At 33.3% G+C, this 21,102-nt stretch overlaps 1 protein-coding gene and 1 long non-coding RNA gene across 2 annotated transcripts; both read left to right on the forward strand.

Moving 5' to 3' along the window:
- The first annotated feature begins 257 nt into the window (after window positions 1-257).
- On the forward strand, window positions 258-885 carry LOC141406524 (uncharacterized). Its single transcript, XR_012413416.1, has 2 exons — window positions 258-342; window positions 409-885. It is a non-coding gene; the product is annotated as an uncharacterized lncRNA (long non-coding RNA).
- Window positions 886-5,676: 4,791 nt separating this feature from the next.
- Window positions 5,677-20,226, forward strand: LOC141387682 (uncharacterized). Its single transcript, XM_073957672.1, has 4 exons — window positions 5,677-6,136; window positions 19,160-19,344; window positions 19,426-19,700; window positions 19,775-20,226. Exons 1-4 carry the CDS (start codon window positions 6,085-6,087, stop codon window positions 20,049-20,051), a joined length of 789 nt encoding a protein of 262 aa, XP_073813773.1. The 5' UTR covers window positions 5,677-6,084; the 3' UTR covers window positions 20,052-20,226.
- Window positions 20,227-21,102: the final 876 nt, after the last annotated feature.

Raw genomic sequence — 21,102 nt, forward strand, 5'->3', positions numbered from 1 at the left:
ATGGTAGAATAATAAAAGGTAACCTCATTTCAAAAAAACAAAGATACATCTCTGGATTTCTCTGTAAGTCCCAATTTACATTAGGCGAGTTTACTTGCGGCAATTGTTAGTTTGTAGGAGAGAGAGGTGAGGTATATGGTAACCCTTTGCCCCTCAACACCCTCTCTCACCCACAAACTGACAATTGCCGCAAGTAAACTCGCCTAATGTAAATTGGGACTAAGTTAGCCTGTCTGTAGTTAAACTTGCAATTGAAACTATCCAACCCTGCATGACGGAACAAAGCAAAAACAAACTTTTGTTTATTTACATTTATTTAATAAGAACATTTTCTTTGAAGTGGTAAGTTAAAAATCACATTTTCTGTGTGGATGCTATTAATATTCAGGGTTTTATTTTTTACTGAAGGGATAAAGATGACTAATCTGGTGCTTACATTAAATTTTGAGGTAATATGTACATTACCATAGGCAGTGACTTTCCCAAGAGGAATTTCCAAGTGAATGATGTACAAATTTACATTGGGGAGCCTTTCTCAGCTTCTAGGCTAACGAGGGCTATTATCTTTAATTCGATCAAAAATGTGCCACATCGAAATAATGGTTTTGGCCCTCAAGAATTTTTGGGCGAAATCTATTTCAGACTATTTGGAGTCGAGTCGTGGGCGTCTGTATTTCTTGCTTGCTGGTGCGCATGATTACTCTCGAACAAAACAATCGACATAATCCAATCTGTGGATATCGTATTATATTGTCCAAAATTAGTTTAAGTTAGATTTACCGATCCAATCCCCCCATAAAAAAGTTCAAACTTTTTTGGAAAAGTTTGCGCACGATAACTCTTGTTATGTTTTTATTTGTTATAATATAAATATAAGAAATTAAACATTTCTTTCCTATTTTGCCTTCTTAATGTTGGTTTACTATAGGACAAGTTGATGAAAGTGAAAGGGATAACATGCCGAATCACTTGCACTGATGTGCGAATAGAACGTTTGGCAATGAACATTTGTTGGGTATCAGCCAACTCCCTCGGGAAGCTCCCACACAAAATTTCTACATTTTAAGGACGCGTCTCGAATCTTTCGTGGGTTTTCCACGAACTCCTATAACTGTACAATACTTTCTGGCAAGTCCATATTTCCTGTAACAATGAAAGAAACGCTTTTAAAAATCCTTGGCGGCACTAACTAAAACGACTAAAATAACATACGAGAAAAGTTTACAACGAAAATCCAAAATCTCCGGTGGACACGACAACTATCGCAAGGAGTGGCTTGGTTTGCATATCGCAATATTTCTCACAAACTTAAATCGAAAACAGCTACCATCCACATCGGCCACTTCGCGGATCGTGTGTAAATTTAAAACATCAATTCCTCTCCAACGTCGTTCCCTATTATTTAATTTTGTTCTTATTGAAAATATTTAATTTTGGATTTGAAACATAACTGTCAAATATGTATGTATGTATCTATAGCTATGTTCCAGAACTAAAAAGTTTTTACAATTTTTACCACTTTTACACATTTTTCGTTCCCGTACACAAAATTTATATGAAAATCGTTTACGACTTTTACAACTTTTACGACTTTTACCACTTTATAAAGTACGGGAACAGGCCATATGTATGTAATGATAACTTATACATATAAAAATGTTGTCAAATCTGTTTTGACAATGAAATGTTGTCAAAGGTTCAATTTAGAAAAAAATGTAATCATATGATTGCATAAGGTTACCTTTTTTAATTGTACCATGGATTTCAACATTCAATTGCATTGCTTTAACGTCAAATGAAATCCAATAGATTTCAGATGAGTTTTCATTTGACGTATACGCAAAGGAATTGACAGTTGAAATCGAGTGGATTTCGTAAATGTAAACCAAGCATTAAGGTTGAAATACAATGGATTTTTGTTGCTTGGTCCGCATTCATGGCGTGAAAGCGAAAAGTTAAATTGTACTGTTTTCAATAGAACAGCCCGCAACGAAGCAAAAGTTCAGGCGTCGAAGTGAAAAATTGTTTGACTTTGGAATTCGTATTCGGCTTAATATTTGACATTTCATTTTGGCAGTTCATTTGATACAATACAATCAATTTTAACAACTATAATTGGCTGTGACTTGCTTATTTTGATTTTAAATTACATCTTTCCGATAAATAGTAACAAAAACTAGACGGTGTTTGATTAGGTCTTTCTGGTAACTTTCCCAGCAAGTGTTGTCCAGCAAGAACTTTTTTTTTTTTGTGCTTAAAGTGGCCTTGTTCCTTTCGGCTTCTTGGTCGCGGCGGTATTTCCACAACAATTTGTTAAAAGGTATTTACACCTTGTTGTTTCTTATTTATTTTTAAAGTTACAAAAGTTTTTTAGGTCCGAAGACGAACTGCAGCAAGAACTTTCTCGGAGAGTAATGAGTTATTATTCTCTTTTGCAAGAAAAATGTAAAAAGTAAACAGACACCTTCCCAGCAAAAACTTGCAAGCAATCAGCTGATTTGCCAAAACAGAACAATTTGTCTGGCATTAAAGGAACCAAAACAAGCAAAAATGTTCAGCCTTATCATGAACGGCAATTCCCCTTGAATTTTTTCCCTTTCCCCCTTCGGCTTATCATGGAGATTGTCGGAAGGGAAAAAATCCGCCAAGTGTGAAAAATAGCTATCACAATCGAAAGGAAGAGCGAAAAATGTTTGTGAAAAAATTCGCAAATAAATTGATGGGGAATTGGGCAAAAATATTAATAAAAACATCATATTTTGCAATATTTAAAACAAAAATGACTTTAAACACGATTCTTAAATACAATGCTACAATTTTAATGCATTTAATTACACTGCTCAACAAAATTGAAAAAGTTGAATGTTTCAGACGAAGTTGCAGTTGTTTCTAGATGAAATCGGCGAGTTATTTTCAAATCCGGTCCCGGTTTTTCTCCATCAGCTCTTGTTTTTGAGATATAGCTCAAAATCGGTTTTTACGAGTTTAACCTAGACTTTCGTTATTTTCGGATACAAACAAATACTTTTTTGTGGGTTTTTCGACATTAATATATTAAGGAGATGTTGTACGCTCGATACAAATCGTTTTTGAAATAGCTATGTTGTATATATCAAAGAAATATAGAAAATATACGACGGACCTTGTAAATATTGCTTATTTTGAGTATTTTAAGCTGTAATTACGTCATCGGGGGAAGTCATAGGATCTTCATATGGTACTCCGGATATGCTTAGGGTGTCTACTATATAATCCAGTATTCAAATGTATAATATAAAGTTCATAGCGCCCATGATTCGGCCATAACCTAAAAATCATCATGAAGACTGCTATTGAAAAGTAAATGGCTTATGTGGTAATGATATCACTGGTAAATTATTTCCCTTTAGCAGTCTTCATGGCGATTTTTAGGTTATGGCCGAATCATGGGGGCTATGAACTTTTTATTATACATTTGAATACTGGATTATATAGTAGACACCCTAAGCATATCCGGAGTACCATATGAAGATCCTATGACTTCTCCCGATGACGTAATTACAGCTTAAAGTACTCAAAATATGCAATTTTTACAAGGTCCGTCGTATATTTTCTATATTTTTTTGATATATACTCACCATAACTATTTCAAAAACGATTTGTATCGAGCCTACAACATCTCCTTAATATATTAATGTCGAAAAACCCACAAAAAATATTTGTTTGTATCCAAAAATAACGAAAGTCTGGGTTAAACACGTAAAAACCGATTTTGAGCTATATCTCAAAAACAAGAGCTGATGGAGAAAAACCGGGACCGGATTTGAAAATAACTCGCCGATTTCATCTAGAAACAACTGCAACTTCGGTTGAAACAAAAGTCCTGTTGACCAGTGTTATTGATAAAATAGGTATTTTTCTATGTTGGCCTCAATTTACATTGGGCGAGTTTACTTGCGGCAATTGTCATTTTGTAGGAGAGAGAGGTGAGGCATATGGTAACCCTTTGCCTCTCAGCACCCTCTCTCACCAACAAACTGACAATTGCCGCAAGTGAACTCGCCTAATGTAAATTGGGACAAACTCAATTTTTATTTCCACATGAATAGGCTCGAATGCAAAGTAAACAAAAAATGCGCGCACACACATGAAAGCACCACACAGATTTACTGTGTAGAGTTGCCAAATTTGTTGTTATCGCTTAATTTTTTATGGGAAAGCAAAAAATGTGTATGTCCCACGAACATCCCCAAACAGCCCACAGAAAACTACAGCATGGCAACACTAAAAGTTATCTAAGGTTTTATCTTTATTGTTTATCTCTTTTTCGCCTTTTTTCCATCTCCCCCATGGATCACGATAAGGCGAAAAGGTGAAAGGGAAAATTGTTTCACTTGCGAAATTTTTCACTAGTGAAAATCCATGATAAGGCTGGTTATATTTTATTAAAAATAAAAAAATACTCCAAACAACAAGGAATTTCCCATTTTGCAAATTTGTTCTAAAAAAAATCAAACAATTAGGCTTGTTATTTACGCAATAAAATTGTTTTCAATTTCAATCTCTTTCAATTCGCTCTCTTTTGCTGGATTTTTGTGTTAACGGACGACTTCCAGCAACAATTTGTACATGTTGCCAATTTTAGGGTAACCAGACAGGCCTATTTTTGTTTACCCAAAACATACATGTGATCGCCGGCGCCAAAAAGGTCACGCTTCGATGTGTGATACCAAAAAAGCGGCGTGGTGAAGCAATAATTTTGACAAGCAAGCAACGAGCTGATTCTTTCATGGCTTTATGATTTCACAACAGCTTCCAATGTAATCCACACGGAATTATGAAAAATGCACTCCGTTCGATACATTTTAGAAGCACTCAGTGTGCATCCTAGCAAACTTTTTGCTGGGTATTTCCTGATAATCTTCCAAGGGCCAATACTGATAATCTTCCAAGGGCCAATCTTTTTGCTCTGTTTAGGGTATCTAAGATTGAGAACGACTATGGATTGTTAGCGAAATCTGTAAGTTTTTAATCGAAAGAATACATACAGGTTTTGACTAATAGGCCATTTAGATATGACCTCATTAGCCCGATTTAGCGCTTTATCAGGATTTATTTGCTAAATACGGCGAAAATCTACCAAATTTTAGTTTGGCACTGGTGACGGTATCGAAGTAGCGCCCTCTTCGGATCTGTAACTGTCACGCCGTTGTAAGTAACAACAGTTCTTTCATCCTTCTGCCACGGACTCGAATTTGTCAAAAACCAGTAACCGGTTTTCTAATACCTTTCCTTATTTCCTTCAACACTAAGTTGTATGCATACATGTTTGCAGCCTTTATGTTGGCCATGTGATATTGACCGGTCTTACAATTCTGCTCAACAATATTCTTCTTGGAGCGTATCGTTCTTTTGTTTGATGGTTTTGTACGTTTCATTTTAGGGCCTCCGCCGCTCTCCTTGTAATAGAACGACGAAATGAAAACAAACAAAACTACCACCACGCCACTATTAATTGCAAAAAAAAACTAAAAACAGCAACAACAACACAGTGATATTATTCTTCCTTTCGACCAAAACAATTTAGTTGCCGTTTCTTGTTGTGTTTTCCGCTCACTCATGACCGAATAACAGGCTGAGGCTGGTTTGGGCCAACCAATTGGACAATGTTTTTATTTTTATGTAGCAAGCAACACCACACACGATACTCAACTCACTCATTCGAACCAAAAGAATGATCGCACAACGGATACGCTCAGTTGTCGGAAACTTTTTGAAACATTCGGTTGGTATTACCACCACACACAGCAAACAAACATCCATCCAATAGCTATCCTATATAGCTATGCTCTCATTTTTCTATTCTCTGGTGTTGTTCTGGATTTGAAAATTGTATGAAAAGGAATAGAAAAATAGAAACAGAAATAACTCCACTTGTGTTTTCCTGGTGTTCTAAATAATAACACAAAACAAATACGAATAACAAATATTAAAAAAAAATTACCAAAAAAACTAAGTGTTTCCTGTATCCGTTTAAGTGACATCGTGTCGTGTTTATTGTCAATCCCGTTTCTTTTACTAAAAATATTAAAAAAAAACCAAACAATGAAGTTATTTATGCTATTAACATTTAGTTTTTGTGTTTTATATAGTCAAGGTAATTTCTTTTTCATTAAAAAAAATCAAAACTATTTTGAAATGTGTGTTCAATGTGTTTTTCATCTCGCATACAAACAAAAACAACAACACGAACAAACTGTGTGTAAAAATAAAACACAACGTCTGCAAAAATTTTATATTTTACATATATTTGTGTGAATATTGTCTTGTCGCTGGTACATCTTGAAAATAACGAAACTCAAAATATAAAAAATCTTAACAAATAAACATTCATCCACAAATCTATAAGTAGATACAAAAGAAAGTGAGATCACCATCATAGAGAGATGACCATCAGTGGATCATACAGCAGAAATTATAAAAGGATATTTATATACATATGTACATACATAAAGTAGTGTGTTGGGTGCAATTTCGAATTGCAATAAACGAAGGATATGATATACTTAAGTACGTTTGATCTAATAATTTTTAGAGAGCAGTACAGTATTTTGACGGATTAAAAAAACAATGATGAGTTGACCAGCAGGCGTTCCAAGTTCTAATAATTGAAGGACACATGTTTATTTTTAAATTATTGTTTTTAGAAAACACTAGAATAGATATTTTGACGTTTGAAGCTCTTAGGTACTTTGTTTACTGAGCGTATTGCAAAATACTCAACAGGAACCGCAGTGTAAAGTTGTATTATTTGTAAATACAGATTTGGAACCCAGTCTGTTAGTAGCTTAATTCCTACGAATAACTTATGATCTGTAGTGCGAATTTCATTAAAAAACGTAAATTTCAATAAAAAAAATTATGAAATTAGGTTTCTTACATGCCATTTAGATATGACATCATTAGCCGGATTTAGCACATTATCAGGTTTTATTTGCTAAATCCAGCCAAAATCTACCAGATTTCCCATACAAAAATAAATCCTCGTATTGAGTGGATTTGTTTTAAATCCGGCATAAATCCTCGTTTTTGGCAACATGTTGGTAGAAAATACAAAAAGTTGCAAGGTGGCACAAGAAACAAGGTAGATGTATCGGTGAATTGCTACACTAAAAATAAATTAAAATCTAAAAACTTGTAAACAAGGCGGAAAAATTAAATATGTTGTGATGTACAAAGTTGATTTTAATCAACCAAGACTAATATTTATGATGCCTAAACGATAAAATAATTCGTTTATTTATTTTAGATCGGCAAACAGCGATAAAATAATTCTTTATTTGCTCTTTAGTTAGCATTAGTAGCATAATGTGCTAACATTTTCAGTATTAAACAATAAATTTGTAATTTGACGTATGTTTTTTGAGGCGAATTCAATTTACAAAAAATTCTTTTGACGTTTCAAATTCGATCAGATGGGCTGACCTTGGTAATTGTGCTATGAACAAAAATCAGCTGACAGCCATTTAAATCCTCCAAAATGTATATCTAAATGCAATGAGATTTGTACTGGATTTATTAAATCCAGTCGATGATTTATGGCTAGTCTAAATGAGCTATTATTTGCCAAATCCGGCCAAAATGAACCAGATTTCCCATACAAAAATAAATCCTCGTATTGAGTGGATTTGTTTTAAATCCGGCATAAATCCTCCTATACAACTCTGTTTTTCGCGACATATTGCTAGAAAATGCAAAAAGTTGCAAGCTCGCACAAGAAACTAGGTATATGCATCGGTGAATTGCTACAACAAAAATAATAGGTCTGTCTGGTTACCCTAAAATTTGTAACAACTTGTAGCAATTGTTGCTGGAAGTCGTCTGTTAACACAAAAACCAGCAAAAGAGAGCGATTCGAGAGAGACATTTAGGCATTTCTTTCACTGAGAGTTAGCAAATTCTTGCTGGACAAATTTCTTCTAGCAAGCACTAGCAATTCTTCTGCTTCCTGAAAACAGTCAATAATCTGTTTTTAGTTTTTGGTTGATTTAAGTTTGTGAAAATTAAAAACAATTTTATTGTAGAAATGACATACTCTAATTGTATTTGGCCTGTTCCCGTAGTTTACAAAGTGGTAAAAGTCGTAAAAGTTGTAAAAGTCGTAAACGTATTTCATATAAATTTTGTGTACGGGAACGCAAAATGTGTAAAAGTGGTAAAAATTGTAAAAACTTTTTAGTTCTGGAACAGAGCTATAGTTTTAATGGAGAACAAATCTGTAAAGTGTAAAAATACTTTTTTGTTTCATTTTCTTTTTTATTTTTAATAAAATACAACGTGTTTGCTTCATTTATTGGCGTACAAATTGTTCTGTTTTGGCAAGCCAGCTGATTGCTTGCTAATTTTTGCTGGGAAGGTGTCTGTTTTTGCTTGTTACAATTTTCTAGCAAAAGAGAATAAAAACCCCTTACTCTCTGAGAAAGTTCTTGCTAGACACTTCTTGCTGGGAAAGTAACCAGACAGACTTAATTTAAAATGTCAACATTTTTAAATAAGGCGAAAAAATTAATTTGCTTTGATATACAAAGTGGATTGTATTCAACCAAGACTAATAAATACGATGTCTAAACGATAAAATAATTCTTTATTTGCTCATTAGTTAGCATGCTACTAGCATAATGTGCTAACATTTTCATTATTAAACAATAAATAAATAAATGTTTTTTGAGACGAATTCAATTTACAACAACTTCTTCTGACGTTTCAAATTCGATCGGATGGGCTGATGCATCTACCTTGGCAATTGAGCTATGAACAAAAATCAGCTGACTACCATTTAAATCCTCCAAATGTATATCTAAATGCAATGAGATTTGTACTGGATTTATTAAATCCAGTTGAGGATTTATGGTAGGCCTGCTCACACACATACAAATACATTTTGTTATTGTGTTGGTTTTGAATACACAAATTTCAATGTTTTCATTTTGCCTCTGTAGACTGTGAGAAATATTGTACATGTTTTTTTTATTTTATGTTTCAAAATTTAAAGTAGAAGAATTATTTTATTTTGACCAAATATGACTGTTGATGTTATAATTTGTTGCGCCAAAGTGCGCTGACAAACCAAACTCTCTAATTTGTCGTAATAATTTTCGACAAATAAAAATTCGTATTCAGTATCTTCATTTATTTTTTCAGTGTACGCATATAAATTCATAGACAAAATCGAGAACAGAGCCTTCCTCATTGAATGTTCAATAGAGACTGACTGATTGGTAATTTTGAAAATATTCAAAACAAAAGCTCTCTTTTTAAATTGTGTGTCTGAGCAAATTGACATACACCGACAGGCCAAGTGCGCACTTTGAACAGCCTTGATTTATGGCTAGTCTAAATGAGCTATTAGATCGAATTCCCCACTACAGCAATTTAATGATTTTACTTTACTATGGAACTCGATCTAGAAACTCCTAATTTTATGAAATTTTTAATGAAATTCACGCTAGTGTGGACCGGGACTTACCGACAAAAATCGGTAAATTTAAAACGCAAAATTATGAAAGAAAAGTACCAATAAAAGTTGACAACACTGTTGCTATCGGTAGTCCCAACTTTATTTTGGTCGCTAACTTCCCAACAAATGTCGTTAATGATCGAAATTATAAGCATTTTAATTTAACTAATTTTTGTCGGTAACCAAAAAGAATTCCAATACTGAAGAGTCAAAAGCCACCAATAGATGTGTCTTTTTACGTGATAATTAGTAATCATTATTACTAATGTTGCAGATTTTGACAGTTGCATAAAGGAAAAGTTGCTGAAAAAAATGTTTCAATAACATTTAGTAAGTAAAAAGACATCCCTATTATATAAAGGAAAAGTTGCAGAAAAAATGTTTCAGCAACATTTAGTAAGTCGAAGGTCACACTAGAGTGGTTTCATTGAAACTTTAAGGGATTCTTAAATCGAGTTCCTCACTACAGCAACTTCATGGTTTATGCTTGGTTTACATTACGAAATCCACTCGATTTCAACTGTCAATTCCTTTGCGTAAACGTCAAATGAAAACTCGTCTGAAATCGACTGGATTTTATTTGACGTTTAATAGCTCATTTAGACTAGCCATAAATCCTCGACTGGATTTATTAAATCCAGTACAAATCTCAGTGCATTTAGATATACATTTTGGAGGATTTAAATGGCAGTCAGCTGATTTTTGTTCATAGCACAATTACCAAGGTAGATGCAACAGCCCATCTGATCGAATTTGAAACGTCAAAAGAATTTTTTGTAAATTGAATTCGTCTCAAAAAACATACGTCAAATTACAAATTTCTTGTGTAATACTGATAATGTTAGCGCATTATGCTACTAATGCTAACTAAAGAGCAAATAAAGAATTATTTTATCGCAGTTTGCCCATCTAAAATAAATAAACTAATTATTTTATCGTTTAGACATCGTAAATATTAGTCTTGGTTGATTAAAATCAACTTTGTACATCAAAGCCAATTTATTTTTTCCGCCTTGTTTACAAATTTATACATTTCAAATTATTTTTAATGTAGCAATTCACCGATGCATCTACCTTGTTTCTTGTGTCAGCATGCAACCTTTTGTATTTTCTAGCAAGATGTTGCAAAAAACGAGGAGGATTTATGCCAGATTTAAAACAAATCCACTCAATACGAGGATCTATTTTTGTATGGGAAATCTGGTAGATTTTAGCTGGATTTAGCAAATAAAACCTGATAATGTGCTAAATCCGGCTAATGAAGCCATATCTAAATGACCTATAAGCAAAGGAATTGACAGTTGAAATCGAGTGGATTTCGTAAATGTAAACTTACCCTTACTCTAGTATGGAAATCGACCTAAGAACCCTGGATTTCATGAAATCGTTGCAATGAAACCATCTAGTGTGACCAAGGACTAACAGCCTGTTTATGTATGTCGAAAGAAGAATGTTTGCGAAAGAAGCAGGCCCAAACTCTTGTGTGTTTTTCAAATTTGTTTTTTGTTTTGAAGCAAAAGCAAAGGTAAAATTATTTCGAAAACTAAAGTTCGGGCGTGTTTCATTCGCACACATTCTTCTTTCGACATACAGAAACTGGCTGTAAGTAAAAAGACACCCCAAATGTAAAAGTACGTTTAGATATAACTTGTTTTAGTTAATAAAGTTGTACCCCGTTTGCACTTAACCGGATTTAATAAACCCACTGGGTTTCAAATGTCAATATCACAGTGCAAACGTCAAATAAATCCTCATAAAGAAGGTTATCCCGACAAAAAAAACTATAATATAAACATAGCGTAGCATTCTAATTCTATTCAGGTAGATCCATTTACATGCACAAAATCATAAATTACAAATATGTTTAAACGCATTTTACATTTAGCATGTTTTACAAAACATGCATAACTTAAGTTGTCAATCCATACGATAACTTTCCCAGCAATAATTACTTACCCTGCGTTTACAAATGACAGGACAGTTGAGTTCATGTATTGATTGTCAAAAGGCCAAAACTTCCCTGTGTGACCTAGGCGTTCAGACAACTGCAAAAGCAGTTGTAAAATTATGAATGAAAATCATCGATTTCTTTTCGTTTTCCGTTCACACATTTTGTTTTTTACATATTCTTTTGTTTCCAGCACATTTGAATTATCATCTCACTTCTTTTTCACGAAAATGTCAAAAATTTGTTAACCCGGCTGTCTGTGGAAAAATGAAGGACAGCTGGAAGACAACCGAGAAATGTATGTTTGTGTTAGTAAATCAGAGTTGTATTTGAAGACAAACTGTCTGGTGTAAACGCCTAGTTAGCGAGTCCCAGCTACCTCTCTCAATGAATTTTACTCTCTCGAACTCTCTCAAGCAAGAAAAATTTCAGAAAGTTATCGAACAACATTTTGCAAAAACTTGCAAGAATGTCAGCTGTTTCCGAAAATGTATGGAAATTGTTTTTGTTTCTCTTGATATTTTAAACCAAATGGAGCAAAACCATAAATTTTAAAATTGCATTTGACTTATTTAAAACAGTAATCCTGTCCACAGCGCTTTAAAATCTAAAAAAATGCGAAGTTGTGAAATTTTCTTAGACAAAAATGTTAACATTTCCAGTTGTTTACATTGAACAGCTGATTAAAAGTCAGCTGATCAGACTTTTTTCCCAGCAAAAATTTGCAACGTTCTCAGTCACAGAACTCTCCAAAAATCTCTCCAAACTCGCTCTCTTTTGCTGGATAATTTTGTTATCGAACAGCATTCAGTAAAATTTTTTACGAATTTGTACAAATTTTTGGGTTATGGTACAGACTTAATATCTGTCAAATAAATAACGTAAACTACCAAAACACCTATTTTAAGTGCAATTGTAAAATGCGTTTTACATATACGCAGTACAGTGGTTACAATTGCCAATTCCATTGTCAATACGTCAAATAAAAACTGATGTGAAATCCAATGGAATTGTCAGTTGAAACTACTGGATTTCGTAATGAAAACGTATAGCCTGTTTATAGTATAGTTTTTTTGCCGGGTTAACCTTCGTTTTGAGGATTTATTTGACGTTTGCGCTATGGAATTGACATTTTAAACCCAGTGTGTTTATTAAATCCGGTTAGTGCATTAACTCGATTTATTTGAAATATATTATATAAAAATAGGTGTGTTCATTTATAGGCCGTTTATATATAACAAGGTTAACCCAGTGGGTCTGGGTTTCAAATGTCATTTCCATTGTATATACTTCAAACAAATCCTCATAAAGAAGGTTAACCCTGCAAAAAACTATAATATAAACGCCGTATTAGACAATAATTTGTAAATAAAAGTCTAGCAACTTTTTGTAAACGACTAAAGTCCAATTTACATATGCACATTAAATGATTTCGTTTTACGAAATCCTAGAATCAAATGAAGTGTATTTACGTCTGTTTTTGCGTCATTTGCTTACGCACACTATCGCACATACACACTTATACAATAACACAAACACACGCACACAATATATTTATTCAGAGAAATAGGAATTTCACAACACAAATGTGTATCAAATAACTTAAATTAATTCTAAAAACAAAAAAACATAATTTTTGCAATTTTTTTAAACATTTATTTTCACTTTTGTCATCGTTTGAGTATTTTTGTTTTTCTACAACACACACAAATAAACAAAGACATCATAAAACAGTTGAATTTTTTGGTAGTTTATGACAAAAAAACAGGGCTGCTTATAATAGTATGATGTTTTCGTGCGTTGTTTGTAATAAATAATATTTTTGTATGGTAAATGACGCAAAATGTTGCCTGTTTTAACAAATAAATGATGAAAGAGGTCCAAATGACGAAAAAGTTGCTAATGTAAATTGGACATAAAGCTGAGAACACATCCAACGTTTAAGTAAAGTTTTGAGTTGGGCATTCAGAAAAAAAAAACAACAACAACAGGGCGACGCCGACACCAAAGTCCAGAGTTGATCTGTTTGCCGACAAACAGATAAACGCTGGACTTTGGTATCGTCGTCGCCCTGTTGTTGTTGTTTTTTTCTCGACGACCAACGCAAAACTTTAATCAAACATGTATCTGTTTTCAGCTTAAGGTCTTAAGGTAGAATTAGACGTGACATAACCATAACGCCATAAGGCCATATCAACCAGCTGATTGAACCAAACCTATGGAAATCAATGTATTCGATTAGTAGTAACATAACATAATGACATAGCCATAACCATAAGAAACCAATTGGGTTTTGATTTTCTATGGTTATGGCGTTATGGCTATGTCACGTCTAATTCTATCATTATGCCTTGTTCTGTAGAGTAAACGAACAGCTTCCAGTAACAAGTTTAAACAAATTTTGAGTAAACGAACATACATTATTATTAAGTTAGACCTCATAGTCAGACTCTCCCCTAAGAATATACCCAACAGAAGCATAGATATCCGCTATGGAAAAAAATTCCACAAATTCGAATTTTGGATACCGGAGCATCTTCTAAATCTACAGTATTTGATCACGTTTGGTAACGCTATTGGTGCAAGTTAAAAGCTCAGAAGGTACTCTTCAACATTAATCACTTTTGTTGAAATGTCTCCTATCAAAGCTGGGATATTTTTTATTACAATTCAAATCAAGTAGCGTCTATTGCGATATCTTCCTTGTTTTACCACCTACGTCAACCTACTTTACATTAGCGTAATGACGCCATTTTCCCTTTCATTAGATTACGCCTAATATAAGTGGAGATATTTGCATAAAAATCAAAAGTTGACTTTTTTGCCCAATCCAACCCCTGAGTATTTTCCGACTATCACCAAATACAATAGGTTTCTTCTGCTTGGTTTACATTTACGAAATCCACTCGATTTCAACTGTCAATTCCTTTGCGTATACGTCAAATGAAAACTCATCTGAAATCGAGTGGATTTCGTTTTACGTTTAATCAATGGAATTTCAGTTGAAATCGAGTGGATTTCGTAAATGTAAACTTACTATTCCTCTCTGAAATCCCCATGAACACCCCAAATTTCGTGACTATTCGATCGAATTTGCAACCTGTAGTGTGATTACAACGTTTAGATGGACATACGGACAGCTGAGCGTTTTGTTCTATATCTCTAGTATTTGACCACTTTTGATAAAGCAAATGGGACTCGTTAAAAGCCCTGAGAGTCTTATTTAATATGTAGACTATGGTTGAAATGCTCCCAACCAATACTGGGATATCCGTCATTACAATTCAAATCAAAACAGTGGATGTATTACCGTTCACCTACGCATATCTACTTTGTATCATTTCTTCTTTTATTGACAGGCTTTGCTTTTGGAATATACCTATTAGATGCTGAGATATTCGTATAAGAATAAAACATTGAAATGTTCTCCACATAAATTGTTTGCCCATTCCGATATCTTGAACGTTATCTGACCATCACCGAAATCAATAGGCTTCTTCCTCCCCCACCCCCACCAACAACCAAAATCCGATCCGATCTAATTTGCGACCTGTAACGCGATTAAAAAAATAGAAAAAATTTATATATTACCTATTGCGATATCGCCTTTGTTTGGCCACCTACGCTAAACTACTTTACATCATTGTAAAGGTGTCCAGCAAAAAGTTTGCATCCGCGGATGCAGTTGAATCCGTACAAGTGTACGGTACATTTGCCGTTGGAGTACATCTTTTTCTCAGTGTTCGAAAAGAAACAGTACACTAAAATAACGTACCGCTCCAGGTACGGTATCACTAAAAAATATTTTAGTGTACCGTGCCGGTACATAACCACTAAAAAATCGTAGCGTACCGCAGTCGGTACACTAAAATATCGTAGTGTACCACTGGTCGGTTCACTAAAAAAATAACGTACCGGTAATGTACCACACATGTGTTTTTTATTTATGAGGAAATATGAATTGCTATATGCAAGTATGAATAAATAAAATAAAATAAATTCAATATTATACAAAATAATTACATTTTAATCGTTTATAAATATTGAGAAAATTACTAGAAAATATAATGTTGTTTACCAAGTTAGGCACTTAGACATTTATGATATGTAAAAAAGGGTGAAAATTTATGAATTATAAAATCATTTACGTGAGTAAGTAAAGAAGAATGTTAGTATTTTGGTGTCATTAGCATTTTTGCGAAAAAGATTATTCAAAAAAATTTAATATTTGCTATACAATCCACATTAATATTACCTGTACCAACAAATAATACCCATTTATTTTGTTTGTAGTGAACAGTATCCCCTTTTTATACCCTCCACCATAATATGGAGGGTATCGATATATATATGGAGGGAGTCGATATAACCATTTTCGTCTGTCCGTCCGTCCGTCTGTTTAAATCAAGACTCAGCTCGAAATTTTTAAGATAGAGCTCTGTAATTTGGTATAGAAGTTTCTACTACTCCTAGGATGTTTAGTATTGCAAATAAGCTATATTGGTCCACGTTTTGATATAACCCCATAGAACGGTACCACCCGATTTTCAGTATTTTGAAGGTTTTAGCCACATTATAACACCGAAATGGCTGAAATTTTATATTTAGTCTTCGTTGGGGGTAAAAAACTTTCGCCCAGAAATTTGTCGGTATAGGTCCACGCCTTCATTTAGCCCCAATAGAACGGTACCTCTCAATTTTCTGTATTTTGAAGGTTGTGGCCTCAATATTACACCGAAATGGCTGAAATTTGACATTTGGAGTTTCAATTATTTTCAATTATTTTATTTCTTTATTTCAGCCAATAGATTCAAATTCTTTACAGGCTGTGGATAAATATCTTAGTCTAATAACATATTTGTTTCACTTAATTCTAAAGTAATTAATACATAAATCGTTTTATGTTGTCTTTCAAAGACTGTTTTGTTGCACAAAAGTCAACGATAGTAATTCTATTCAATGAGTTATAATTTGAGAGAGCCCTATTAATAAGGGTGTTGTTTACGTAATTACACCTATGGGAATCTACATGAAAAATGTTGATATTTCTCAACTGACGACATGGAGCATTAAACGGTATTTGTTCTAGAAGGTAAGGACAATCAATATCTGAGTTGATCAAGTCAAATATAAACATCATAGCTTGCAACTTTCTCCTGAATTCTAAGGTCTCTAAGTTGATTAAGAGACAACGGGACTCATAACTAGGCAATGGATGAGTAAAGTTCAAATATGATAGACAATATTTTATAAATTTCACTTGAATTCTTTCAATTCTCTTTATATGTGTAACTGAAAATGGACTCCATAATATGGATCCATATTCTAGTTTGGATCGAACATAGGAAGTATATAACAACTTAGTGGTATATGGATCTTTAAAGTCCGCAGAATTTCGTTTAATGAAAGCTAAAACGGAATAGGCTTTGGGTATTATATGATCTAAGTGGGGAATAAACGAGAGCTTGTTATCAAAAATTATGCCCAGGTAATATGTTATTTCAAAATTTTCTTTATGTTGCTGGGGAAATTACAACAAAAAAATTAAAAAAAATTTATAAAGGGTTTTGACTTTTCAGATTCGAACAGCTGGTGTGATACCGCTACCTTGGTAATTGTTCCATGGTCAGAATTACCATAACTGAATATGCAACAGGTTGTACTGTTTATTTGATATTTTGGATCAATAACTATATATATGCCCTTTTTTATTTGATTACTCTAAAGCCACACGCTGAAACTTTCATTCGAAACTTTGCCATTATTTTGGCGTTCATAGATCGAGTTCCATACAAAAGTAATTTTATGAAATTACTGTAATGGGGAACTCGACCTAAGAACGCCAAAACAAAGGGAAAGTTTCGTATGAAAGTTTCAGCGTGTGGCTTTAGAGTAATCTAATAAAAAAGGGCATATATATATAGTTATTGATCCAAAATATCAAATAAGAGTAAGGTAATTTTATGAAATTACTGTATTGGGGAACTCGACCTATGTCCCAATTTACATTAGGCGAGTTTACTTGCGGCAATTGTCAGTTTGTGGGTGAGAGAGGGTGTTGAGAGGCAAAGGGTTACCATATACCTCACCTCTCTCTCCATCAAACTGACAATTGCCGCAAGTAAACTCGCCTAATGTAAATTGGGACTAAGAACGACAAAATAATGGGAAAGTTTCGTATGAAAGTTTCAGCGTGTGGCTTTACAGTAAAGAAACGTGATACAAAATGATATGAAAACATCTCAAAACAAACAAAGTTCATGTTGAACATGGGGCGGTAAGGATCAATAACTAAAAATGCGAAAAATGAATGGGAGGCCAAGTTTTCTTTACAGAGTCAGCTTCCATATATGTTCAAAAGTTGATGAATTTCAGTTCAATAAATGTTGTATTAACAATTTTCATTTCGACTGAATTGTAATAAGTGTAAAATATTTTGTCATAGTTTTCAAAACAATACACATATGCTCTGTTCCAGAACCTGCAAGAAGCTACTATTTTTTACTACCATAACATTTTTTCCTTTATGTTATCGAAAAAAATAGTGAAAATTAGTAGATTCTTGCAGTACTGGAACAGACCAATACATATACAATTGGGCAAACTAATAGAACAAATTGTAATCAGCTGTTTGCTATGTCCTACCATGTAATGATCGTGCCATGGGTTAGATTTTCTATTTTTATAGTATGTTTACATTTACCAAAGCGAGTGGATTCCAACTGTCAATCCCTTTGTGTATACGTCAAATGAAATCTCATCTGAAATCCGTTGGATTTCATTTGACGTTTAAGCAATGGAATTGACAGTTGAAATCGAGTGGGTTTCGTAAATGTAAAACTAGGGCAATCTGCTACTTTTACTATTCAAAATACTTGAACGGAGCTATGAATGTTCCATTAAATCCATCTAACGCCATGTTTACACTAGAGCTTTTTGCCGGGTTATCCTTTAAAAGCGTTTTACGCCTGCATTTAAAACAGGTGTTTTGAGAATTTACGTAATTTATTTGACAGATATCCTATGCAATTGACAACTTTAATTCCGGATGTTTTATAAAATATGTTAGATGTAAAAGTCGTTTTATGAGGATTTATCTGACGTACATATATGTAATGGATTTGACAATTCCAGCCAACTGGATTACCTAACCCTGCGTTTACAAATGACAAGACAGTTGAGTTCATGTATTGATTGTCAAAAACCCAAACTCCTCCAGACAACTTCAAAAACAGTTGTAAAATTATGAATGGAAATCATCGATTCCTTTTCGTTTTCCGTTCACATATTTTGTTTTTGTACATATTCATTTGTTTTCAGCACATTTGAATTACCATCTCACTTCTTTTTCACAAAAATTTCAAAAATTTGTTAACCCGACTGTCTGTGAAAAAAATTATGGACAGCTGGGAGACAAACGACAAATGTATGTATGGCTTAGTAAATCAGAGTTGTATTTAGAGACAAACTGTCTGGTGTAAACGCCTAGTAAGTAGTGAAATGGTGAGAATTAAGTTGCGTTTACATCGTGTTCATTATTCGGATACAATAGGAAACGTGTAAAACAGAGATGAGTACTAGGAGTACGCACACAAATGCTCTAATCGTGTTCATTTTTAGTGTAAAACAAGTTAATTGGTTTTTCCAGTTTATTTTTCAATTATTTTATATTAATATCGTCTTTTATTAAAATTATTTTATTAATTTTTTTACAGGTTTCGAATTAAACGATTTTGATGGTCCGGAAATTGTAACACTAGACAAAAATACAAACAACAAAACCATCGATTTAGACTGTGACTATGAGTTGAGCAACAGTGTTCCATACCTGTTGGTAAAATGGTTTATGAATAATAAGCTTATATACCAATGGATTAGGGGAAAACAACCAGCAATATTGGTAAGAAAAGTTATTAACAAAACTTTATTAGAAATGCATGTATTTATTAATAATAAATTATTATTATTACTTCAATTACAGGCTCCTCTCAGAGATTACATTGAACTAAGGAGGGTATCCGATGACCCCAATGAGGAGTACAGTGGCATAACCCTAAACAATATCAGCATCGAATTGAATGGCACATATAAATGTTCCGTCACTGCTGGTACCGAATATAAATCAGTGCAAAAGGAGATACATATTGTTGATTTGAGACAACATGAAATCGAATTTAATGCACGCAAAGTACAAAATGAAACACATTTGGAATGCATTGTCAATAATATATTTCCCAAGCCAATTATTAATATGGTGTAAGTATACATAAAATATATAGCTTTATGGCTTCGCCAAAATAATATCTAAACTCTTGTGTTTTTGTTTTTAGTTCCAATGATCCAATGGCAATAATTCTTAAGGATAATCCCTCCACAGTTCAGAGAGAAAATTCCTATTTCAATGTAACTCAAACAGCGGTGGCTTCCAATGCTGAGAGTGAAGAATCCTTTGATTGTTTCATCTCATTTGATGGCCTACCCTTTAATATCTCAGCCCGTGAAGTAGCTGCACAACTGGAGGCTGGCACCGATGCTGCTTCATTTGTTGTTAATCCTCATGTTGTTGTATATATGTTTATTGTTATATCAACTTTGTTGATGTTTTAGTCAAAAAAGGTTTAAAAACGAAAAAAAAAATATTTAATATTTATTTTATATGTATGTATTTATTTATTGTTTGTATATTATTAATAACTTAGTACCGAGTACATAACTAATTCGAATTTTATATATTTAATAAAAATAACCAAAAATCTAATAAACGAAATAATCTGGTCAAAAATTAATGTAAAATTTTCCAGGTTTTTAAAGGAGAAAAGAAATTAGTGCTGACGCATACGTTGGGATATAGAATCAAGGCAATTGGATTAATATTATTCTATTGGTTGTCTGGTTACCCTAAAATTTGTACAAGTTGTTGGTGGAAGTCGTTTGTTAACACAAAAATCCAGCAAATGAGAGCGATTGAAGAGAGACATTTTGACAGTTCTTTTAATGAGAGTTTACAAATTCTTGCTGGACAAAGTTCTTCTTGCAACCGCTTGCAACCCTTTTTCTTCCTGGAAACAATCAATCATTTGTTTCTAATTATTCGGTGATTTAAATTGAAAACAATTTTATTGTGGAAATAGCAAGCCTTTTTTTCTTTTTTTATTGGAAAACAAGTTGCAAAATGGAAAATTCCATTTTTGGGTCATTTTCTTTTTTATTTTTAATAAAATATAACATTTTTACTTGCTTTGGTTCCTTTAATGACGGACAGATTGTTCTGTTTTGGAAAATCAGCTGATTGCTATCAAGTTTTTGCAGGGAAGGGGTCTGTTTACTTTTTCATCCTTTTCTTGAAAAACCCCAGCAAAAAGTTTGCATCCGCGGATGCAGTTAAATCACTAGAACAATTGCCGATGGAGAATATCTTTTCGTATGAATTCACCTATAAATTTTACAAGAGATCGCGCAGCTAGGATGCACTCCATTTTGCTTCCACGGCACACAGCTAAGATGCACTCCATTTTCGATATAAATTACAGCCTTTGATGTGGTGTTTTGGATTGAATTTAAATGCAGTCTAAAGATGCTATAAAATGCAAGCCATTGCAAATATCCCAAAATAAATAAAATACATTGCTTATTCGTGTAAACAAGAATATTAACTTTA

This window comes from Musca autumnalis, unplaced genomic scaffold (assembly GCF_047663935.1).
Source record: "Musca autumnalis isolate F117 unplaced genomic scaffold, ASM4766393v1 scaffold_5, whole genome shotgun sequence".
Lineage (NCBI taxonomy): Eukaryota > Metazoa > Arthropoda > Insecta > Diptera > Muscidae > Musca > Musca autumnalis.